The 25,096-nt window shown below is 39.6% G+C and overlaps 1 protein-coding gene across 1 annotated transcript in view; it reads left to right on the plus strand.

The window, feature by feature from the left end:
* The window catches only part of SPIN1 (spindlin 1), an 87,947-nt gene that overhangs the window by 25,058 nt on the left and 37,793 nt on the right, over positions 1–25,096 (plus strand). Inside the window, exon 2 of the mRNA XM_036261365.1 lies at positions 3,744–3,951. Within this exon, the coding sequence (XP_036117258.1) occupies positions 3,900–3,951 (52 nt within the window). The 5' untranslated portion in view covers positions 3,744–3,899. The remainder of the gene's footprint in view (positions 1–3,743; positions 3,952–25,096) is intronic.

The following is a 25,096-nucleotide window of genomic DNA, read 5'->3' on the forward strand; positions in this document are numbered from 1 at the left end:
TATCCACCACGCTTGGGTGTGGGACCAGCCTGTCTCGCCGCCACCGCGCTGCCCGTCCTACCAGTCTGGATGTAGCTGCTCTTTTTTTTTTTTTAATTCCGTAGTTGTACGACTTCCATTCAGCTTGATTTCAGGCGGTTTTGAATGATGGTTGTTCTGTAGTTTTGTTGTAACTTTGATGTGGTTGTGGGAGGACGGATACCGCGTTTACCTACCCGCCATCTTGACCGGAAGTCTGAAATAAAAGTTAAAAGAAGAACATTAGTATGCTCTTCACCTAGATTTAAAATTTAATATTTTTCTCATTTTCACTGAATTCTTATGTATACATTGTTTTCTTTGGGTGAACCATTTGAAGTTCGCTGCAGACATGATGACATTCTACCTCTAGAAATTTCAGCATGCATTTCCTAAAAACAAGAATATTCTCACGCATAACCACAATGTAATTATGCTTTTAAAGGTTAATGATAATTACATAATTTTAAATACTGTTTAGCCCCTATTTAAATTTTCCCATTTGTCTTAAATATCTCCTAACTTTTTTTCCCTCCAAACCATTCATTCAGGGTTTACTCATTGAGTCTCTCATCTCACATTAGTCTCTTTTTTAAAAAAGATGTTTTATTAATTTTTTTTTTTAAGAGAGAGAGACATTGATTGGCTGTCTCCTGCAACCCCCCCTCCCCCCCCCCCCGGGGATCAAGCCCACAACCAGGGCATGTGCCCTGACCCGGAATCAAACTGGGACCTCTCAATCCATGGAAAGATGCTCAATCCACTGAGCCACACCAGCTGGGCAAGGGCTGTACTTTTTAAAAGTAACAAGTTCAACCTGAAAATTTTAATAAAGGGGTAAGCAGTAGAAAATGGTAAGCTTAAATATCCTAGAGAGCAGGGTGAATACCTGTTAGAAGATTAGTAAGCTAAATTATTCTTGTTACAGAACCAATGTAACTTATTAAGATAGGGTACATTGAATTTGAGGAATTAAAGTATTCCTCAGTCTTTGAAGTAGCCTTGTGAAGAGAAGTAGATAAAAGGAGCAGTGTCATGGGATTTTTTAAAAATTTATTATTTATTTTTTTATCCTCATCTCAGGACATTTTTTCATTTTTTATTCAGATAGAGTAGGGGAGAGAGGGAGGGAGGGGGAGAGAGAGAGAAACAGCGATGTGAAAGGTACATATGGAGTGGTTGCCACCAAACGACCCCTACCAGGGCTGGGGACAGACTGCAACTGAGGTACTTGCCCTTAGTGGGAACCGAACCCAGGTCTCTGACCGCTGAGCCAAACCGGCCAGGGCTCATGGGATATTTTTAACGTTCAGAAATACTATTTCATGTATTATTGTATGCTAATGGATTCTAGTGATGAGAGAAAAAGGGATGCAGAAGACAGAGGGGTTAGATAAGATAGGTGAAAGGGTTGACTTTAAACCTAGTTCATCTGTTACTGTAGCAGCAGAGGTTAGCAGTCAGTTGATAAACTTGGTGGTGGGAAGGTATTTCTTTGCTTCTGTTGTCTTAGCATGTAGCCAGCTTATCTGCTGAGATCAGGGTAGTATTCTTGAATGCTCACTTTGGACATGAGATTATAAATTAGCAGTTTTTCAACCACACTTATCAGCTTAAATTGTGGACATGCAGGCAGGGAGTCAGTTCACGGTTTTAGCATAAAGTGACAGGAAGAAGAAGGAGAAAATGGAGAAAAGCAAGGAGTCCCTATAGTGGTTGACAATCCATGGAATCTGCACTGAATTAGGACAGTGGAAAAGTGGTCATGATGGAGGTGATGGTTGCATCAAATAATTGTTTGGGTGAGGGTGTTAGTGTTGGAGAATGGAATGATCAGAGGTGGTTTTGAGTGTAAGGTATTTGAAACAAAGATTCCAGGGGTATTGCAGTTATTGGTGATGAGTGGTTGTGACCTGAGACAGGTGGCTTATGAGGGAGTCTATAGTGTGAAGTGAGGATGTTGAAGAATTGAGGGGGCAGGTTGTTGAAAGGATCAATGTCACCAAGAATGTGATGATAGTGGTGGAAAAAGAGGTACAGCAGGTACCAAAGTCCTCAAAGTGTGTACAGACAGGATTAGTAGGAAAAAGGGGCAGCAAAAGGGGTGGCTGTCATTACTGGTGCTGTGACACGTGCCTTCATGTGGGGTGTTCAGGTGGGAGAGAGTGTGTAGTCTAGACAGTGGGGATATTTTCTACAGCAGAGAGCTGCTGGGCGTAAGAGGGACCTAGGCAGACTTTGCTACAGACAGACTGCCTTCCAGAAGGCCCTTGGAGAGGTTTGGGCAGACAAGGAGTAGAAGGCGGTGGGATAGCAGTAGGTAAGGATAGCTCATTGTGGGGGGAGTTTAAGGAAGCTGAGATGTGTGGTGCTGATCAAGGTAGAGGGATGCGAGGCTTGCGAGGCTTCTTGATGGACTCTTAGGGAAAGTGGGTGACCAGCCTGTTGTCCTCACAGCGTTGCCCTCTGCTTAGTCTGCTAAAGTCTTTGGTGCTGTGAGGCAAGCAGGTGCAGCTCTTAGGAAAGAGCACTTGGGACCTTGCACTGGGAAGAGTCACCTCCAGAAAAGGTGCTGCTTCTGTGTCTTTCTCAGTATTAGTTATTGCCACTTGAGACACGGTTTTCCTTACTTATTGGTGTACAGTTTCTCCCCTCCTACATAACCTCCAAACAGTAGGCACTTGTGAACATTTATGGAATGAGTGAATTATACAATGTATTCACTTTTAAATCTATTTTCCTTGAATATAAAAGTTTTATATGGTTAAGAATTTGTACCAGTTAGCCCGACCTGTGTGGCTCAGTGGTTGAGCGTCGACCCATGCACCAAGAAGAGGTCGTTGGTTCGATTCCCGGCCAGGGCACATGCCTACGTTGTGGGCCCGATTCCCAGTGGGGGGTATGTATGCAGGAGGCAGCCAATTGATGTTCTCTGTCATTGATGTTTCTATCTCCTTTCTTCTGTCTATAAAATCAATAAAGAAAAATTATTAAAAAAAAAATTAGTTTGTGCTCTGGCTGGTTTCGTTCAGTAGTTAGAGCATCGGCCTGTGGACCAGAGAGTTCCAGGTTTGGTTCCCGCTAAGGGCACGTACCTCGGTTGCAGTTTGTCCCTGGCCCTGGTTGGGGTCGGGTGGGTGGCAGCCAGTCGATGTGTCTTTCTTACATCGATGTTTCTCTCTCTCTCTCTCTTCCCCCCTCTCTCCCTCCCGCTGTATCTGAAGATAAATGCAAAGATGTCCTCGGGTGAGGATTAAAAAAAAATGTATCATTACTCTGCCCTGACCTCACATGTCACTGCCTTCATGCTATGGGTCGATGGGTGTTTGTCTCCCATCAAGGAGATGGGCCAAGCCGGTCTAAATCTTTCCTGACACCCAGCAGCACCTTTTTCTGACTTCTGGCAGCAAAATGGGTGGAGTTACAGTGGGTGAAGCAGGGGGCTATATTGTGTTTCAGTTGACCTCTAAAGAACTGTACTTTGGGGTCTTGCAAATGCCCCCCCCCCCAGGCTTCTTCTTTGAAGGCTCTAGTACTGCCTTTTTTTACTTGACTGTGAGTTGTCCTGGGCACTCACTTCTGAGGAAATAAAGGTAATTGCTTCTGGGCAGGATACATTTTAGCTAATGTTATCCTTAAAATGTGATGTCATGTTTGATGGCTTGCTTGGATAATTTTGCTCTTGTGATGCTGTAGTAATGAACTGTTATTTCACTGTTTTACAGAGTGCTTATGATTTCATGTGTTTTTGCTGAACTTGTGAAAGAGGCACTTCGATGATGGATTAACAAGAACGCTGAAGTTCTGTGCAGTTTCACATTGGAGCATACTGAATTTTCACCCTAGTTCAGCAGCTCTGCTGCTCACTTAAATACAGATGAATGAAGACCCCATTCGGGAAGACACCTGGCCAGCGGTCCAGAGCTGATGCAGGTAGGCAGTGCAGCTCTCTGCACCTCGCTGGATGAACTGAAAACAGCTGTCGAGTTGAGGAGCACCTCCACGTGATTCCTAGTGGTTTGCTCAAGCTTGTGATTTCCAGTGTGTCATGCATATACATGTGAAAAACAGGGTTAATTTTTTGGGAGGAAGGATCATATTAATTTTTGTGTGTGTGTAGTCTCACCTTCTAGCAAGTTACTTAGCAAGTGAATTGTAAATATCCAGTTAATAGGATTATAGTCAATAATGGAATTGTCATTTCTTTTTGAAGGAAGGAGTAAAAGTGAGGTGAATAAATGCGTATTAGAGTTAGAAAGGTTTAGGCTATTTATAGCAACCTGAAGGAAAAAAGATAAACTTTATTTTTTGTGTATTTATTTGAAAGAACTTTATTGGAATGAAATGTGTGCAGACGACTAATAGAAATTATTCTTGTTTTTGTGGCACACAGCTAATACAGCTAGAATAGAAGTTTAGACTTTGCATGATTTTCACTCATCCTCAAAGCAAGATAAATCTTCATAGGCTATATTATAAAATAGGTCATTGATGTTTTCTCTAGGACTTGGGCTCTTTTCCTTTCCAGAAGTACCTTTGAGTTTTGAATAAAGTCTGTCATAACATTTTAAGGTTCTTTGATAAATGAATCTGAGAATTATGTTACTGAAGTCAATCTTACAGAAATGGTTGCTATGTAATTTAGAACTATTTCTTATATTTATTAACTATAGTATTTGGAATTCCCTTGTATAGAAGAGCCACAGGGATTCAGATTTTTTTTTTTAATTCTCACCTGAAGATATTTTTCCATTGATCTTCAGAGAGAGAGGGAGGGAGGGAGGGAGGGAAGGAGGGGGGAAGAGAGAGAGAGAGAGAGAGAGAGAAACATTGATGTGAGAGAGACACATTGATTGGTTGCCTCCTGCACCACACCAACCAGGGCTGGGGATTGAACTGTATGTGCCCTTGACTGGGAATTGAACCTGAGAGACTCTTTGGTCCGCAGGTTGATGCCCTAGTTGCAGAGTCTAACTGGCCAGGGTGGGATTCAGATTTTTAGTATTCCTTATCTCTTTTATTTTAGTTTCTCTTTTATTATATTACATTATAATGATAATATTGATGTAACTGTTCAATATTTGTCAATAAGATTAACTTTCAATGTCGATGACAGTGAAGTGTAAGTCATCTGAGAGTTTGTTATTCTTGTCTTAGCTTTCATAGCTCTATCTCACTCATCGTCCCCATGAACATTGGTGCATTTTGTATCTTGATCTCATCTAAACAATGGAACTGTTAGGGTAGGTACTTGTTGGGGATATTCTGAGGAATAAATGAGCTTATGTGTGTGTAGTGCTTAGATAGGTGCCTGGCACATTATAGCTGCTGTACAAAAAGCATTATTATTGGTGATCATACTGGTTACAATAAAATATTTTCTCTTTCATCTCATTAGTTGTAAAAATTGCTGTCAAGTTTTTGTTGATCAGTGAAATCTTCCACATTTCTGTCATTTAAAATAGTTTGATTTTCCAAACTTCTTTTTATGCATACTATTCCAAATTTAACACTCCTATTTTCTTCATTAATTTTGAAATCATCTTCTTAGGTGGAGAGCAAGCTGATTAAAGTGGTGTGTATATAAACTGAAGGAGCTAAACCAGGGGTGCTACTATTTTTAAGGGAGAGATTGTTAACCTGCCAGTACTTTGATCTTATTTTTTTAATTTTAATTTTATTATTTTTATTTTTTTTGGTGTTTTAAGGGGTCTCCAGACTAGTGACTTTTATGCTCAACATACAGTAAATGAGATAGTAGTTATCACTGTACTTCTGCTACTAAGAACATATCCGCATGGCCCCTGCAGCAACCTGGTGACGTCTTTATGTTGTAAAAATTTCTAATTTAAGAGTGTTCACACAAAGATTTTTATTGAAAGGGGGAAAGTTGGTGAAGAATCATTTATTTCCATAAAAGAATCAAAGAAAACTTGACAGTAATTGGCTTTTTATAATTGATATCTTAGGATGCTAGAAGCTTTGCTCGTTACTTTTAAGAGTTTTCCTGTTTCACCTTTCTTACATTTGTTCTGGAGCGTTTTAGCATCTAGTTGAAAATTTAGTAAATCGGCAGTCTACACAGTATCAAAAATGGATTGGTGGATTTTTTTTCAAGTAACATAAATAAGCTCATTGTTTTTGGCATTGCTAAATACAACTTCAGGATACAATTTTAAAGAAGTTCATGGAAACATATACGTTCCAGAAAGGAAGATTCTTCTCTAGAAGGCAGCACTCTGTGTGGTCTACCGGAGTTACAAATCTGTTTTATCTGTTTTCCACTAAGTGTATTTTGAGCTTTGCATTAAAAATATGATTTAGAACATCAATCAGAAAGAATATATGTTCATAGCAGCACTATTTACAACAGCTAAGATCTGGAAACAACCCAAGTGTCCATCAATAGATGAGTGGATAGAAAAGCTGTGGTACATTTACACAAAGCCTTGGGGTAGCTTGGCTTCCCATATGGAGGAGGATCCCAGGGGAAGTATCCCAAGAGAAACTGGAACAGCTGCATGGTCTCTTCTGTCTGAGCCTTGGAAGTCTTACAGGTTCACTTCTGCTGTTTTCGGCTCCTTGAGGCAGTCCAGGTGCCTGTCCAGGTTTCAGCAGAGGGAGCAGTGCTGTGCTGAATGAGAGGAATGTCAAAGAATTTAAAACTGCCCCCTGTAGTAAATAGGTTGGGTTGTGTTTAACATAGAGTGTGAATGATCAGTGAAAATTAGAAAAGTGAACTTCTACATTTTTTTTCACATCTCTAGTTCAATATATTAAGGATTTCTATTTTTATTTTATTTTTTTAATTTTTATTTATTTATTTTTTTCCTCACTCGAGGACATTTTTCCATTTTTTGTTCAGGTAGAGTGGGAGGCAGAGAGAGGAACAGAGAGAGAGAGAGAAACATCGATATGAAAGGGACACATCGAGTGGCTGCCACCCACACGACCAACCAGGGCCGGGGACAAACTGCAACCGAGGTACGTGCCCTTAGCGGGAACCGAACCCGGGTCTCTCCGTACCGCAGGCCGACGCTCTAACCGCTGAGCCAAACCGGCCAGGGCAAGGATTTCTATTTTTAAAATAACAGGTTTATATACCTAATGACATTGGGCAGCAGTCCTAGTATATGGTATAACTTTTTTCATATATTTTTCCTTTAGAGTTTAGTCTCCAATTTTACTAGTTTACCAAAGGCTGAACTTTTATGACATACTTTAATCAGATTGTTAGGTACATGGAATGGTAATAATAAATATCCATGTACCTACCTACCATTCAGTTTTAACAACTATTTTTTGCTTTATTGAATTCAAATATTTTAAGAACCTTGATTCTGTTTTTATCAAATTAATAAAAATTCACAGTTTAAAATGTCAAATAGTGCCAAAGATGTCTAGCAAAAAGGTAGGCACTCTAGCTCTGGCTGGTATGGCTTGGTTGGAGCATTGTCCTGTGCACCAAAAGGTGGCGGGTTCAATTCCTGGTTAGGGCACATACCCAGGTTGCAGGTTCCATCTCTGGTTGGGGCACATGCAGAAGGAAACCAATGGATGTTTCTTTTTTTCTTTTTTTTAAAAATGTTTTATTATTTTTGTTACAGATGTTTCTCCTTTTTTCCCCCCATTGACACCTCCTCCTCCCCATCCCCCCACCCCATACCCGGCTTTGTTGTCCTTGTCCATCGGTATACATACATGCATATAAGTTCTGTGGTCTTATCTCTTCCCTCCCCCCACTACCCCCTCTTCTGAGGGTTGTCAGTCTGTACCCTACTTCCATGTCTCTGGGTCTACCCTATTCCTCAGACTGTTATGTTTATTATGTTCCACAAATAAGGGAGATCATGTGATATTTGTCTGTCTCTGCTTGGCTGTTTTGCTGAGGATAATACTTTCCAGGTCCCTCCATGTCGTCTCAAAGGATAAGAGATGTTTCTTTCTTACAGCTGCATAGTACTCCATTGTGTATATGTACCACAACTTTTTTTATACTCATCCGAGGACATTTTTCCATTTTTTATTCAGATAGAGTGGGAGGGAAGGAGAGAGAGAAACATCGATGTGAAAGGGACACATCGAGTGGCTGCCACCCGCACGACCCAAGCAGAGCCGGGGACAAACTGCAACCGAGGTACGTGCCCTTAGCGGGAACCGAACCCGGGTCTCTTGGGACCGCAGACCGACGCTCTAACCGCTGAGCCAAACCGGCCAGGGCTGTACCACAACTTTTTGATCCATTTGTCTACTGATGGACACTTGGGCTGTTTCCAGATCTTAACTATTGTAAATAGTGCTGCTATGAACATGGGGGTACATATATTCTTTCTGATTGGTGTTTCAGGCTTCTTAGGGTATATTCCTAGAAGTGGGATCACTGGATCAAATGGCAATTGAATTTTTAATTTTTTGAGGTAACACCATATTGTTTTCTACAGTGGCTGCACCAGTCTGCATTCCCACCAGCAGTGTACTAGAGTCCCCTTTTCTCCACACCCTCGCCAACACTTGTTTGATGATTTGTTCATGGTGGCCATTCTGGCAGGTATGAGGTGATACCTCGTTGTTGTTTTAATTTGCATCTCTCTGATGATTAGTGATGTTGAGCATTTCTTCATGTCTCTTGGCCATTTGTATGTCCTGTTAGGAGAGGTGTCTATTTAGCTCCTCTGCCCATTTTTTAATTGGGTTCTTTGTCTTCCTTTTGTTGAGTTGTGTGAGTACTCTATATATTTTGGAAATTAACCCCTTATCTGATATATCATTGGCAATTATGCTCTCCCATATAGTGGGTTGCCTTTCCATTTTGATGATTGTATCTTTTACTGTGCAGAAGCTTTTTAGTTTGATGTAGTCCCATGTGTTCATTTTTTTCTTTGTTTCTGTTGCCGTAGGTGATGTATCAGTGAAAATTCTGTTGCATATGATGTCTGAAATGTTGTTGCCTTCATTTTCTTCTATGGTTTTTATGGATTCATGGGTCACGTTTAAGTCTTTTATCCATTTTGAGTCTATTCTTGTGTATGGTGTAAGTTGATGGTCTAGTTTCGTTTTTTTGCATGTAGCTGTCCAGTTCTCCCAACACCATTTATTAAAGAGGCTGTCTTTACTCCACTGTATGCTCTTGCCACCTTTGTCAAATATTAATTGAGCATAATGTCTTGGGTCTATTTCTGGATTCTCTGTTCTGTTCCACTGGTCTATATGCCTGTTCTTGTGCCAGTACCAGGCTGTTTTGATTACAGTAGCTTTGTAGTATAACTTGCTATCCGGTATTGTGATCCCACCTACTTTGTCCTTTTTCAAGATTACTGTGGCTATTCGGGGTCTTTTTTGGTTCTATGTGAAATTTTGAAGTATTTGTTCTAGTTCTGAGAAATATGTCGTTGGTATTTTGATGGGGATTGCATTGAATCTATAGATTGCTTTGGGTAATATGGACATTTTAATGATGTTAATTCTTCCAATCCATGAACCAGGTATGTGCTTCCACTGTCCAATGGATGTTTCTTTCTCGAATTGATGTCTCTTTCTCTCTCTCTCTCTTCCCTTCCTCTCTATAAAATCAGTATTTTAAAAAATCATTCAACAGTTACAATATTTATTTAAAAAGAAAAGTGGACACTTCATTTATTCTATGTTTTACCTTCAAAATTTATAAACATAAGTATACACATTTCTCTTGCTCTGACAATTTTAGGTATTATATCTCATCATCTGTTGAAGATTTTGGCCCTTTCACATAACATCTCCCTCTCCCACTAGCCTCCTAATAAAGTGTTTGGCTAAAATTATATTTATTGTTTCTCTTATAATTAATGTATAAACACTGAATACGTTTGAGCCAAGTACATTTTTCAGAAATGTATATAGAAGATGGTTGTTTCGTTTTGTTTTGTTTTTTGAGATCCTGTGTCGACATTGTCTTTATTCTACTGTCATGCTCAGTCTTTGGTGGGGCAATAGATTCTAGGTTGGAAGTGACCCTTTGCATTTATTTTTAGATAGAGCGGGAGGGAGAGGAAGAGAGAGAGAGAGAGTAACATTGACATGAGAGAGACACATCGACTGGCTGCCACCCACACAACCCCATCCAGGGCCGGGGACAAACTGCAACCGTGGTATGTGCCCTTAGCGGGAACCGAACCCAGTCCTCTCTGTTCCGGAATGACGCTCTAACCGCTGAGCCAAACTGGCCAGGGTTCTTTTTTTTTCATTCTCACCCAAGGATATGTTTAGAGACAGGAAGGGAAAGGGAGGAGAGGGGGAGGGAAGTTTACAGGAGGGAAAAACATATTGATGTGAGAGAGAAACATCGATCAGTTACCTCCTGTACGTGCTCTGACCAGGAATTGAACCCATGATCTTCCAGAGCATGGGACGACACTCCAACCAACTGAGCCACACCAGCCAGTGCTATTTTACAACCTTTAAAAAGTTTTTTCAGTAAGCACTTTAAATTTCTGAGAGCTCTTTTTTTTCCTTTTTATTTCATAGATGCAAGTAGCTTATATTTCTGAGGCTATAAATTATATTTTTAAAAAGCATTTCTTGAATTAGCTCTACCTCTTATGTGTGTCTTTGTGTCTCTTGCTTTTAGTCTCATTTATCTGGAGGGTTTTCTTAAATCTTTTCCAGCCTAAGATGATCCCCTCGCACAGAAGGTTGATTGGACCTGTGTGTGACAATGGGCCTTGTTGCCTGGTGGGCTTCATGCATATCACTGGGGCTGCCACATGCCAGTATCTGTGGGTGTTTTCTCTAGGGATGAGATTTCCGATTTCCTGCTGTGTGAACATATTCATCACATATCAGATTTCCTGATTTTACCTTAAAAGTTATAAAGTCATACCCCTTTACTGTCTGTTCAAGTGACACCCCCAGAGACACTGCTGGTCATTCAAATCTGGGCTTATGTATTAAATTGCCGAGGAGCAGGAAGAGTATCACCCTGACAGCTTCCCAGGGAACTTTCACAGGAACAAAAGGTGCTGTCAGAGGAAGAATTAGTGAACGGACAGGGCTTGAGGCTGTGTGCATGGTGTGGAGGGGCATTGTTGAGTGTTGCTCATCCAGATGAGTTGCTGGAACAAACTTTGGTCTTTATCTTGGGAACGTCTGAATTCACATCAGTTAAGTTAAAAGTTGGTAGTTTTGGAACATGTGTTTAAATGAACTTCTGTTAGAATGGTTTGAGTATATGTAGTTTTTCTTACTCATTATAGTTTAGTACAGTTTTCATTTTTATTTTTTATTTATTGATTGAATTTTTAGAGAGAGAGGAAGGAAGAGAAACATTGATTTGTTGTTCCACTTATGCATTTATTGGTTGATTCTTTTTAAAAAAATTACTGATTTTAGGGAGAGAGGAAGGGAGGAGAAAGAAGAGAGTGAAAGTGAAAGCGAAACATTGATTTGTTATTTCATTTATTAAGGCATTCATTGGTTGACTCTGGTATGTTACCTGACTGGGGATTGAACCCAAAACCCTGGCACATTGGGGTGTTGTGCTAACCAACTGAGCCAAGTGGTCAAGGGCCCAATTGGTTGAATATTTATTTTTTCCATCACTGTTTATTCCCTCTGTGCCTTCTTCCATCTCATCCACCCTCACCCCCCTGATTGATTCTTATATGTGCCCTGACCAGGATTGAACCCACAACCTTGGGTATTGGGACAATACTCTTACCAACTGAACTACCTGACCAGGGCAGTTTAGATTACTATTTTGTGAGTCCTAAAACAGTTAAATTTGTAAATACAGCTCTCGTTTCTTTTCTCTAATCAACAAATAGATGTAGCTACCTAGTAAAGGATCTTGTTCTATTTTCCACTGAAAACTCTGTGATGCTGAGGTGGGTGATATAATCCACTTTGTATTACAAACTGACACCAGTGCCCAGTGACTACATACATATCTATCTGCTCTTGTGTTGCTTGTGTTTGCCACTTACCTGTTTGTCTTGGTGACACTCTTTAGCAATATACAGGGATCTTCCTCATAGCTCTTTGCAACTGCATAGAATTCCAGAGTGTGGTGTAGCACATTCCTTTGTTCAGTAGTCAGTTATTTGTATATTTGGGTGGTCTCTACGTTTCTGCTGTTAGAAACAATAACTGCAGCGAATAGGCTGGTCTGTATGTCTTCCATTGTGTCATTGGGATAGATGCCCAGCAGTAGGAGGGAATCAAATCTGATGCCTGTGTAATTCTGTGAGATGCCATCAGAATCCCCTCCATGGCTTTGTGCCATTTTTTGTTCCTAACAGCAAGCAGTGTGTAAATGCTTCTTTCTCCCACAGTCTTGCCAGAGTAGAATGTTATCATCTGCATGGATTTTTGTCCATCTGATGGGTGAGAAATGGTGTGTCTCAGTGTAGTTTAAGTGTGAGGCTGAGTATCTTGTCTGGGAAGGGCCACTGTGGTCTTCCTTGTACTGTCCTCACCGCGCTTTCTTTCTTTCCTCCTTTCAGAGAAGTCTTTTGAAAAATGTCAGTTCTTAACCTTTGTGATATGAGTGATTCATCTTCCTACTGTGTGGTGTCGGCTTCTAGGAGACAACTCTCCTTGAGCCCCCAGTTTCTTGCTCCATCTGTATGGGTCTCGGCCATCTTCACCAAAGTCCTTTTGTCCTTAATGTCTGTGGTTGCTTGGCTCTTGTGTGTTTATGATACTTTTCTCTCTCGTTTTCTGAAATGTATCCTCCAAAACAGTGAGAGATTTGTGTGAGATGTGAATTCTGAGCTCATACATGAATGTAAATGTCAGTTGGTTTTTTTGGGTACAGGATTCAGAATTATTTTTCCTCTACTTTGAAGGCATCACTATCTCTTGTTTAAGTGTTCATGGTGAAAGAATAAGTCTGAGTGCCTCTTCATTTTTTTCCAAAGGACTTTAAATAATTCACTTTAATTTTTTTAGAGCAGTTTTATGTTCACAGCAAGCTTGAGCAGAGGGTACAGTGATTTCTCGTGTATACCCCTTCCACTCCCTAACCTCCCACACTAGCATAGTCCTCTACCCGGATGTACATTTGTTAACAATTGATGAACCTGCACTGACACATCATCACCCAGAGTCAAGAGTTTTCCTTAGGGTTCACTTTTTGTGTTACACATTCTGTGGCTTTTGACAAATGTATAATGTCATGTATCCACCATTATAGTATCTCCTAAAGAGGAGTTTCACTGCCTTAAAAATCCCTGTGCTCCAACTATTCATCCCTCCCTTCTCCTTAACCCCTGGCAACCACTGACTTTTTTTTTTCATTTTTGAATTCAGTTGACATTCAGTATTACTAATTTCATGTGTACAGCAGCGTAGTGGTTAGATGTTTGTATAACTTACAAAGCAATCCCCCCAATAAGTCTGGTACATAGCTATTACAATATTATTGACTGTATGCCCCATGCTATACTGTGTATGCCTGTGACTGTTTTGTAACTGCCAGTTTGTACTTCTTAATTCCTTCAACCATTGGCTTTTTATTGTCTTCATAGTTTTGCCTTTTCCAGAGTATCATATAGTTAGAATCATATAGTAAGTAGTCTTATCAGATTGGTTCTCATCTTGGTGATATGCATTTAAGATTTTTCTCTGTCTTTTCATGGCTTGATATCTCATTTCTGTTTAGTATGGAATAATATTCTATTGTTCGGACATTGTACAGTTTATCTATCTACTCACGGACTGAAGGATATCTTGGTTACTTCCACGTTTGGGCAGTTATGAATAAAGCTGCTGTAAACATCCATGTTGATAAGTTTGTGTGGATAGGTTTTCAACTTCTCTGGGTAAATGCTGAGGAGTATAATTGCTGGATCATATAGTGATATTATGTTTAGTTTTATAAAAAACTGCCAAATTTACATTCCCACTGACAATGAGTGAGAGTTTCTGTTGCTCTGAACCCTCCCCAGTACTTGGTGGTGTTATTTTACATTTTCACCATTGTAATAGGTGTATAGTGGTATTTCATTGTTTCGAGTTTTCATTTCGTTGATGACATATGATGACATGAAGCATCTTTTTATATTGTTGTTTTTATGTTTTTTTAAAGAATAGTTTATTGATTTTTAGAGAAAGGGGAAAGAGAGACATTGATGTCATTGATCGGATGCCTCTTGCATGCACCCTACTGGAGAGAGAGCCCAAAACCCCAGCGTGTGCCCTTGACTGGAATTGAACCTGCAACCTCCTGGTGCACAAGATGAAGCCCAACCAACTCAGCCACACCAGCCAGGGCTGAAGCATCTTTTTATATACTTATTTGCCTTTTCTAGATCTTCCTTGGTGAGGTATCTGTAAAGATATTTGCCCCATTTCTTAATCAGGTTGTTTTCTTTTTTTAAATTTATTTATTGTTGACATTATTATAGATGTCCCCCCATTTCCCTTTCCTTCTTGTCCCCCTTCCTTCCACCACACTATTATCTATGTCCATGGGTTATGCATATGTGCTCTTTGGTTAATCTCTCCCTGTTCCATCCACCCACTCCCCACGGACATCTGTCATTCTCTTCCACGCATCCATGCCTCTGGATCTACAAAATTCATTAGTGTTTTTTGTTCATTAGATTCCACATATAAGTGAGATCATGTGATACTTGTCTTTCTCTGATGGGTTTATTTCACTTAGCAGAATAATCTCCAGGTCCATTCATGTTATTGCAAAGGGTAAGGTATTCTTTTTTATAACCACATAGTATTCCATTATGTGAATGTACCCCAGCTTTTTTATCCACTCGTCTGCTGATGGACACTTGGGCTGTTTCCAGATCTTACCTATAGTGAAGAATGCTGCTGTGAACATAGTGGTCCATATATTCTTTTTGATTGGTGTTTTGGGATTCTAAGGATGTAGTCCATTTTTAATTTTTGGAGGAAACTTCATACTGTTTTCCACAGTATGCTGCACCATTCTGCATTCCCACCAACAGTGTACTAGGGCTCCCTTTTCTCCACACCTTTGCCAGCACTTGTTGTTTGTTGATTTATTGATGGTAGTCATTCTGGCAGGTGTGAGGTGATACCTCATTGTAGTTTTAATTTGCATCTCTTTGATAATTAGTGGCTTTGAGCAATTTTTCAGTTGCCTATTGGGCATCATACTGTATGTCTTTGGAGATGTGTCTATTCAGGTCCTTTACCCATTATCTGTCTTCCTGGTGTTGAATTGTGTGAGTTCTTTGTATATTTTTGGAAATTAACTCCTTATTACATGTATCATTTGCAAATATATTCTCCCATACAGTGGGTTCCCTTTTCCTTTTGCTGTACCCAGCTTTTTAGTTTGATGTAGTCCCATTTGTTTATTTTTTCTTTTGTTGCTCTTACCCTAGGAGATGTATCAGTAAAAATCCTGCTTCATGAGATGTCTAAGATCTTATTGCCTGTGTTTTCTTCTAGGATTTTTATGGTTTTGTGATTTATGCTTAAGTTTTCTATCCATTTTGAGTTTATTCTGATGTGTGGTGTAAGTTGGTAGTCTAGTTTCATTTATTTGCATGTACCTGTCCAGTTTTCCCCAACACCATTTTATTGAAGAGACTATCTTTACTCCATTGTATGTTCTTGCCTCTTTTGTCGAATATTAATTGGCCATATTGGTGTGGATCCATTTCTGGGGTCTGTTGGTCTGTGTGGGTGCATTTCTGGGGTCACTTCTGTTCCATTGGTTTATATGCCGTTCTTTTGCCAGTACTAGGCTCTTTTGATTACTGTGACTTTGTAGTATAGTTTGATATCTGGTATTGTGATCCCTCCAACTATGTTCTTTTTCCTCAAGATTGCTGAGGCTATTTGGAATCTTTTTTGGTTCCATTTAAATTTTTGGAAAATTTGTTTTAGACCTCTGAAATATGCTGTTGGTATTTTAATAGGAATTGCATTGAATCTATAGATTGCTTATGAACCACAGTATATGCTTCCGTTTGTATCTTCCTCTTTTTTTTTTTTTTTTTCAATGTCCTATAGTTATCCAAGTACAGATCTTTTACCTCCTTGGTTAAGGTTATTCCCAAGTATTTTATTTTTGTTGTTGCTGTGGTAAATGGGATTGCTTTTGTAGTTTCTCTTTCTTAGAGTTCATTATTGGTGTGCAAAAATGCCATTGATTTCTGGATTTTAATTTTGTATCCTGCTACTTTGCTGATTTCATTTATTAAACCTAGCAGTTTTTTGGTGGAGTCTTCAGGGTTTTCTATGTACAGTATCATGTCATTTGTGAATAATGACAGAAAGCAGAAATCCCTGTCTTGTTTCTGATCTTAAGGGAAATACTTTCAGTTTTTGCCCGTTGAGTATGATGTTGGCTGTCAGTTTTTCATATATGGCCTTTATTATGTTGAGGTACGATCCCTCTATTCCCACTTTGCTGAGAGTTTTTATTATAAATTGGTGCTGTATTTTGTCAAATGCCTTATCTGTGTCTATTGATATGATCATGTGATTTTTATCCCTTGTTTTGTTTATGTGATGTCACATTTATCGATTGGTGAATAGTGAACCAAACTTGCATCGCTGGAATAAATCCCACTTGGTCATGGTGTATGATCTTTTTAATGTATTGTTGGATCAGATTTGCTAATATTTCATTGATGATTTTAACATCTATGTTTATCAGGGATATTGGCTTATAAATTTCTTTCTTTGTAGTGTCTTTATTTGGTTTTGGAATTAGGAAAATTCTGGCCTCATGAAAAGATCTTGGAAGTCTTCTCTCTTCAATTTTTCATAATAGTTTGAGGAGGATAGGTGTTAGTTCTTTGAATGCTTGGTAAAACTTACCTTTGAAGTCATCTGGTCCAGGACTTATTGTTTGCCGGCAGTTTTTTTTTTAACTGCTTCAATTTCATTAGTTGTTACTGGCCTATTCAGGTTTTCTGATTCTTCTCAATTGAGTTTTGGAAAATTGTATGTTTCTAAGAATTTATCCATTTTGCCCAGGTTGTCCAGTTTGTTGGCATATAGTTGTTCATAGTATTTTCTTACACTCCTTTGTATTTGTTTGATGTCAGTTATTACTTTGCCTCTTTCATTTTTGATTTTGTTTATTTGGGTTCTTTCTCTGTTTCTTGATAAGTCTGGCTAAAGGTTTATCAGTATTGTTTATCTTTTCAAAGAACCAGTTCTTGATTTCATTGCTCTTTTGTACTGTTTTTTTTTTTTTTTTGGTCTCTGTGTCATTTATCTGCTCTGATTTTTATTATTTGGTTTTCTCTACCGTGGGCTTTTCTTGTTGTTCTCTTTCTAATTCTTTTAGCTGTAGGGTTAGATCATTTATTTGAGCTTTTTTTTGTTTCTTGAGGTAGGCCTGTAATGCTATGAACTTTCCTCTCAGGGCTGTTTTTGCTATGTCCTGTAGATTTATGTTATAGTGAGTTCATTTTCATTTGTTTCTAGGACTTTTAAAAATTTCTTTCTTTCTATATTGGTAATACATTCATTGTTTAATAACACGCTATTTAGTCTCCATGTGTTTGAATGTTTTTGATTTTTTTTTTATTGTAGTTGATTTCTAGTTTCATGCCATTGTGATCTGAGAAGATGCTTGATATGATTTCTATCTTCTTGAATTTGTTGACTTACTTTGTGTCCTAACCTGTGTCTTAAGAATGTTCCATGTGTATTTGAGAAGAACGTATATTCTGCCATTTTGGAATGAAATGTCTGTAACTATAAATTAAATTAATCTGACCTGGTGTGTCGTTTAAGGTCACTGTTTCCTTGTTGATTTGTTTTTTTTTTTGGTCTGGAAGATCTGTCCAGTAATGTCAGTGGGGTATTAAGTTTCTGAACTATGACTATATTGCTATTGATCTCTCCCTTAAAATCTTGTAAGAGTTTAAAAAATATTTTCATGTTGGATCTATCCTTTTAATATTATGTAATGATCTTCTTTGTCTCTAGTTATGGCCTTTGTTTTTTTTGTTTGTTTGTTTTGTTTTTTTTATCCTCACCTGAGGACATTTTTTTTTCCATTTTTTACTCAGATAGAGCGGGAAGGAGAGAGAGGAAGAGAGAGAAACATCGATGTGAAAGGGACACATCGAGTGGCCGCCACCCACACGACCCAACCAGGGCCGGGGACAAACTGCAGCCAAGGTACATGCCCTTAGTGGGAACCGAACCCGGGTCTCTGTGGACCGCAGGCTGACGCTCTAACTGCTGAGCCAAACCGGCCAGGGCTGTTTTAAAGTTTTGTTAGTTATGAGTATAGCTACCCCAGTCTTTTTTTTTTTTTTTTTCATTTGCATGGAATTATATAATTATTTTTTTCTATCTCTTCACTTTCAGTCTGTGTGAATCTTTTATTCTGAGCTGGGTTTCTTGTAGATAGTATGTACAGTGATACCTCGGTTCTCGAACGCCTTGATTTTCGACCAAATCGGTATTCGACCAGGAGATTCGAGAAACTTTTGTCTTGGAATCCGAACAAATATTTGGAACTCGAACTTCCGAGATGAGCCGAGTTGAGCCGAATGGCGTTCATTCGGCCCAGCGCGCCTTGCTTGCGTCATCAGTGTGAGTGCAGAGAGAGAGTCACGCTTTGTGGAGAGAGTCACGCTTTACACTGAATTTAACCCTTAGACATACTGTACACTTTTATTTCTTGTTGAGACTTATGTTTTTCTACATAGTATTATATACAAATTAGGCCAGTAAATAGGCATTTTCTGGGGCTTGGAACGAATTAATCCAGTTTCCATTATTTCCTATTGGGTTTCATTGCTTCGGTTCTCGAACAATTTGGTTCTCGACCGTCCTCCTGGAACGAATTATGTTCGAGAACCGAGGTATCACTGTATATGGGTCATGTTTTCTTAGCCATTCAGCTACCCTATGTCTTTTGATTGGAGCATTAGTCCATTTATATTTATGGTTATTATTGATACGTACTTATTTATTGCCATTTTGTTTCCGTTATACTTATTTTTTCTATTTTTATTTCTTCTTCTTAAAGAATTCCCCCAATTATCTATCTATCTATCTATCTATTTAAATACTTACCAGAGGATTATTTTTCCTTTTTTTTTTTTTCCTTAGAGAGAGTGGTAGGGGAAAAAAGGAAGGATAGAGAGAGAGGGAGGGTGAGAGGGAGCAAGAAAGAAAGAAGGAAACGTCAATGTGAGAGAGACACATTGATTGGTTGTCTCCCATACACACCCTGACTGTGCTGGTGATCCAACCTGTGACCTTTCAGTGCACTGGCCTATACTCTAAGCAGAGTCACACTGGCCAGGGCTGAAACAGTCTCTTTAACATTTCTTGCAATGCTAATTTGGTTGTATTGTACTCCTTTAACCTTTTTTGGGGGAAACTCTTTCTTTTTCCTTCAATTTTAATTGATAACCTTGTTGAATAGAGTAGTTTTGGATTCAGATCGTTGCATTTCATTTCTTGGAATTCTTCATGCCAGTCCATTCTTGCCTGAAGTGTTTCTGTTGAGAAATCAGCTTACAGTCTAATGGGAACTCTCTTGTAGGTACCTTTCTGTCTCTCTCTTGCTGCCTTTAAGATCCTTTCTTTTGTCTTTTACATTTGTCGTTTTTATTATGTTGTATCTTAGAATGGGTTTCTTTGGTTTATCTTGATTGGGATACTATGTTCTTCCTGAACTTGCATGACATTTTTCCTTTACCATGCTATTAGGGAAGTTTTCTGTCATTATTTCTTTAAACAGGTTTTCCATTCGTTGTTCCTTTTTTTCTTCTGGTACCCCTTTGATTTGGATGTTACATTCCATGTTGTCCCACTGTTCTCTTAAACTATCCTTATGGTTTTTAATTATTTTGTTTTTATGCCCTTCTAGTTGGGTGTTTTTTTCCTACCTTGTCTTCCAAATCACTGATTTGATCTCCTGTTTCATTCAGTCTGCTTTTGATTCCTCCCAGTGTATTCTTGATGTCAGATATGGCATTCTTCATTTCCACTGGTTCTTGTTCGTGGTTTTAATTTTCATTTTCAGGCTGTTGTATTTCCCACTAAGTTTCTTATTGTTATCACTAAATTACTTTAGCATCCTTATAACAATTGTTTTGAACTCTATAGCTGATAAATTGCTTACCTCCATTTTATTTAGTTTTTTATCTGGCATTTCCTAGTTTTTTTCGTTGTGGGTTTTGTTTTGTTTTCGTCTCCTAATTTTTCTCTCATTGTATTTGTTTCTGTGCATTAACTAAAAAACTTCTATGCTTCTCAGTCTTCCTCTGGTGGCATTATGTAGTAAATGTCCTGTGGGACCCAGTGGTGCAGTCTCTTTGATTGGCTGAGCTGGATGCTCTAGGAATGTCCCTTCTGTTGTAATTGAGTCTTCATTGTTGTTGTCCTGTTTGTGGGTGGAATCTCCCCTCAACTTGGCTGACTGTGAGGCTCAGCCCCTACCACGTCATGCCAGCTGTTGGGCATGTACTGACAGAACACAAAAACAAAACACAACAAAAGGAAACAGGAAACAAAATAAAAACATACAGATAAAGCCCTACAACAACAACAACATAAACCACAAAAGAAAAGAGAATTTTGAAAGACAAAGACAGCCCTGGCTGGTTTGGCTCAGCGGTTAGAGTGTCGGCCTACGAACCAGAGAGTCCTGGGTTTGGTTCCCGCTAAGGGCACGTACCTCGGTTGCAGTTTGTCCCTGGCCCCAGTTGGGGTCGTGTGGGTGGCAACCACTTGATGTGTCTCTCTCATGTCGATGTTTCTCTCTTTCTTCATCCCTCTCTCTCCTGCTCTATCTGAAGATAAGTGCAAAAAAAGGTCCTCAGATGAGGATTAAAAAAAAAAAGAGAGAGAGAGAAAAGACATCAAGAATAAGGAAAAAAGGATACCAGGAGAGAAAAAAGAAAGAGGAATATGAAAGGAAAGAAGGTAGAGAAAAATAAGAATAAAGACTAGGAAAAGGAAAATGGTAGAAAAGAGGAAGAAAAAAGTATGAAAAGAACTAGAAGACAAAAAATCAGGTAAGAGAAAGGAGAACAGAGAAGGAAAAAATAGAGTATGAAAAGGAAAGAGAAAAATAACAGATATGAAAGAAAAAGAGAGAGACAAATAATACCAAAGCAATTAAAAAAGAAAAAAGCTACAATAGAAAAAAATAAGTGAAGTAGAGTTTGTCTCGGCAGAATTCAGTGCCTCCTTGGAGCTCCCTTTGGATCCTGCTGTTACGTTGACTGAAAGCGACTGTTTTTTCTGCCATTTCTGGTGCCAGCCGCTGTCAGAGCTGTCTGTGCACGTTGGGCTCTCAGCTGCCTGTTGGAAGCTTCCAGTGATCCATACTTTGTGGCTGCCTCCCCAGGGCTTGGCTGCGTGTGGGCGGGGCCAAGAGGTACTCCAGGCTGGCTTGTTAGCAGCAGGGGCCCAGTGATGGTCCAGCAAACGTCCAGTGCCTCTTGGGCTCTGCCTCCGCCCACTTCTGTGTGCCTGCAAGCTGTCAGTTTTAGTCATTGAAAAGGCTGTTTCTGGAAGGTCTTTGGGGAATCGGGGAGTATGAGAAGTTTGTGTTTCCTGTCAGTGGGCGGTGCCATTCAGAGTTTCGGGAAGATGGTAGGTGTGTTTCCCTGTCTCAGAGCCACTTATCTAGACTGTCCCAGAAAATGTGCTGACCTCAGCAGGGCGGAGCCCCTCTTCGTGCAGTCCAGTGGGGTCTGCTGGAAGCTGGAGCTTCTATCAGTTCTCTGAGTGGGAAGTACCAATCAAGTTTCTGGACAGTGATGGGGGAATGGCTCCTCTACAACATCAGTCACACCTGTAGGCTTGGCCTCTGCTGGTGTGTCCTCAGTAGGTGCCCAGTTGCATGGGGGGCAAGGAGCATTCCTGAAGGTAGGGCCCGCTGTAACCCTGAGGAGGGGATTTGCCTCTTCCCCAGCTGTGGCTGCTGGGAGGAGCCTGAGCCTCTCTGGAGAAATAGCTGCTGTGGTATGGGGCTGGGGGTGGTGAACCATCCCAGGTCTCCTGGCCACCTCTTCTTATCTCCCCATTGCTTCCCACCCCAGCCTCTCCTCAGGCAGCTCCATTCTGCACCTCCCCTCCCCCCAAGCCTCAGGTCAGTGCTGCAAACAAAAATCCTGAGCTCTGGGTTTTTTTTTTAAACCAAAAAGTGGCTTTATCTCCGACAGGCTCTGGGCTCTTGCCCGGTTCTCCCCCACAGCCAGAAGCCCCGCCACTTTTCCTGGCTGGACGTTGTGTGGGCTGCAGCTCTTGGCTCTGGTGCTCCAGGCCAGGGAGCCCTGCCTGGGTGTAGGCTTCACTCCTCTCAGGGGCACCCTCCAGTCCAGACATCCCCCCTCACTCCTCACTTCCGGCCTGCCCCTGCTGGGAGGTGGGCCTCCTGTGAGCCGCCCTTTCTACCAAGCTCAGTTGTTGACAACAAGCTCTGCCTTGTTGACAGTCTCTTCAACTTGTCTTCCAGTGGTAACTCCAGGTGAGTGTTTCCCAGTTTAGTTTATTTCCAGTCTGGCCCTGGGAGGAGGTGGAAGAAAGACCTACCTACTGTGCCACCACCCTGGAAATCTCAGGTTGTTTTCTTACTGCTGAATTTAAAAAATTCTTTGTATATTTTACATAGCAGTTCTTTCTCAGTTGGCTTTTGCCAATGTTTTTTTCCTCCTCTGTGGCTTGTCTTCTCACTCTCTTGACAACATCTTTGACAGAGCAGAGGTTTTTCATTTTAATGAAGTCTAGCTTACCAATTTCTTTCACGGACAGGCCTTTGATGTTGTACCTGGAAATTCCTCAACCAAGATCTTTTTTCTTTTCTTTTATGTTATCTTTTAGGAGTATTAAAGTTTTGCATTTTACATTTAGGCCTTTGATTCATTTGGAATTAATATTTGTGAAGGATGTAGTCTTTTTTTTTTTTTTTTTAACATGTAATGTCCTGTGCCATTGTTGAGAGGACCATCTTTTTTGTTGTGGTTGTATTTTCTCTGCTCATTTGTCAAAAATCAGTTAAGTACGCCCTAGCCGAGGAACTCAGTTGGTTGGTTCATCATCCTGATATGCCCAGATTGTGGGTTTGATCCCCAGTCAGGGCACATACAAGAATCAGCCAATGGATACATCAGTAAGTGAAATAACAAATTAATGTTTTTCTCTCTCAAAATCAGTTTTAAAAACTCAGTGGACTATATTTATGAATTTATGGGCTCTCTATTCTGTTTCATGATCTATTTGTCTACTCTTGCACAAATGCCACACTGTTGTGATTAGTGTAGTTGTATAGTAAGTCTTGAAGTCAGGTAGTGTCAGTCCTCCAGCTTTTTTTTAGTTCAGTATTCTGTTTCCTATTCTGTGTCTGTTGCCTCTCCATACAAAGTTTAGAGCCAATTTGTTGATATATCCACAAAATAACTTGTTAGGATTTTGATTGGGAATGCATTGCCTCTGTGGATCTAGTTGGGAAGAACTGACATTTTGACAGTGTTGTCTTCCTATCTGTGAACCTGGACTGTCTGCTTATCTAGTTCTTTGATTTCTTTAATCAGTTTTGTTGTTTATCTCATGTATATCTTTTTTCCTCACCACCCAAAGTCAAGTCATCTCCCATCACCATATGTTTGACCCCTTTCATCCTTTAGTACTTACCCATTCTTCCCATTCCCACCTTACCATTTCTGTGTCTGTGAGTTCATTGTGTTTCAAAAAATTTATTTTATTATATTTTCCCCATCACCATTATCCCCCAGATACCCTCTTGACCTTCATCTACCCCTCTTCCTCTGACAGTCACTACGCTGTTGTCTGTGTTTATATCTTGTATGTGGGATTTGTATTGATGTCACCTCTTTCTCATTTTAGTCGTCTTTCTTTATCCTTAGTTATCCTGGCTATAGATTTCTCAATTTCGATCTTTACAAAGAACCAGCTTTTGGTTTTGTCCATTTTCCTCTTTATTTTCTGTTTTACAGTGTATATATTTCTGTTCTAATTTTTATTTTTTTTCCCCTCTGTTTACTTTGCATTTAATTTCCTCTTTTTCTAGTTCTCTAATATGGAAGCTTAGTTTTTTTTTGTTTTTTTTTTTAATTTAGATCTTATTTTCAACATATATGTTTAATACTATAAATTTCCCTTTAAATGCTGCTTTCCCTGCATCCCACAAATTTTGGTAAGTTGTATTTTCATTTAGTTCAAAATATTTTAAAATTTATCTTGACATTTCTTCTTTGAAACATGTATTTAGAAGTGTGTTGTTTAGTCTTCTAAGTAGTGTGGGATTTTCCAGCTATCTTTCAGTTATTGAATCTAGTTTAATTGTATTGTGGTCTAAGAGCATACGTGGTATGATTTCTATTCCTTTAAATTTGTTAAGGTGTGTTTTGTGGTCCAGAATATGGTCTGTCCTGGTGGTGAATGCTCCCTGGGAACTTGAGAAAGTCTGTTCTGCTATTGTTGGATAAAGTAATTGATAGATATCAGCTGCTCAGTTGAACTATGACCTAGTTGGATCTATTTGTGTATGATACAGAGGTATTGAAGTCTCTGACTATGATAGTGGAGTCATCTAGTTCTCCTTGTAGTTCTGTCGGTTTTGCCTCCTGTAGTTTGATGCTCTATTCTTAGGTATATACACACCAAGGATTGTTATGCATTAGTGGAGAATTGACATCTTTGTCATAGTGAAAATGCCTTTCTTTATCCCCAGTGACATTTCCTTGCTCTGAAATCTGTCTCTGAAATTAATATAGCTATTCCTGCCTTTGTTTGATCATTGTTAGCATGGTATATCTTTTCCATTCTTTGCTTTAATCTAAATGTACCTTTATACCTAAAGTGGATTTCTTATAAACAGCATACAGTATGGTTTTCGTTTTTCAATTTTTAAATGTTTTTATTGATTTTTTTCTAAAGAGGAAGGGAGAGAGAGAGAAACATTGATGTGAGAAACACCAATCGGTTGCCTCCTACATGCCCCCTACTGGGGATCAAGCCTGTAAGCCAGGCATGTTCCCTGACTGGGAATCGAACCGCGACCTCTCAGTCCACCGGGTGACGCTCAATCCACTGAGCCACACTAGCCAGGCTCTCTTTTTGCTGGACTATGACAAAACTCTGTCTTTTTATTGGTGTGTTT

The sequence above is a fragment of the Molossus molossus genome, unplaced genomic scaffold, assembly GCF_014108415.1.
Source record: "Molossus molossus isolate mMolMol1 unplaced genomic scaffold, mMolMol1.p scaffold_m16_p_14, whole genome shotgun sequence".
Lineage (NCBI taxonomy): Eukaryota > Metazoa > Chordata > Mammalia > Chiroptera > Molossidae > Molossus > Molossus molossus.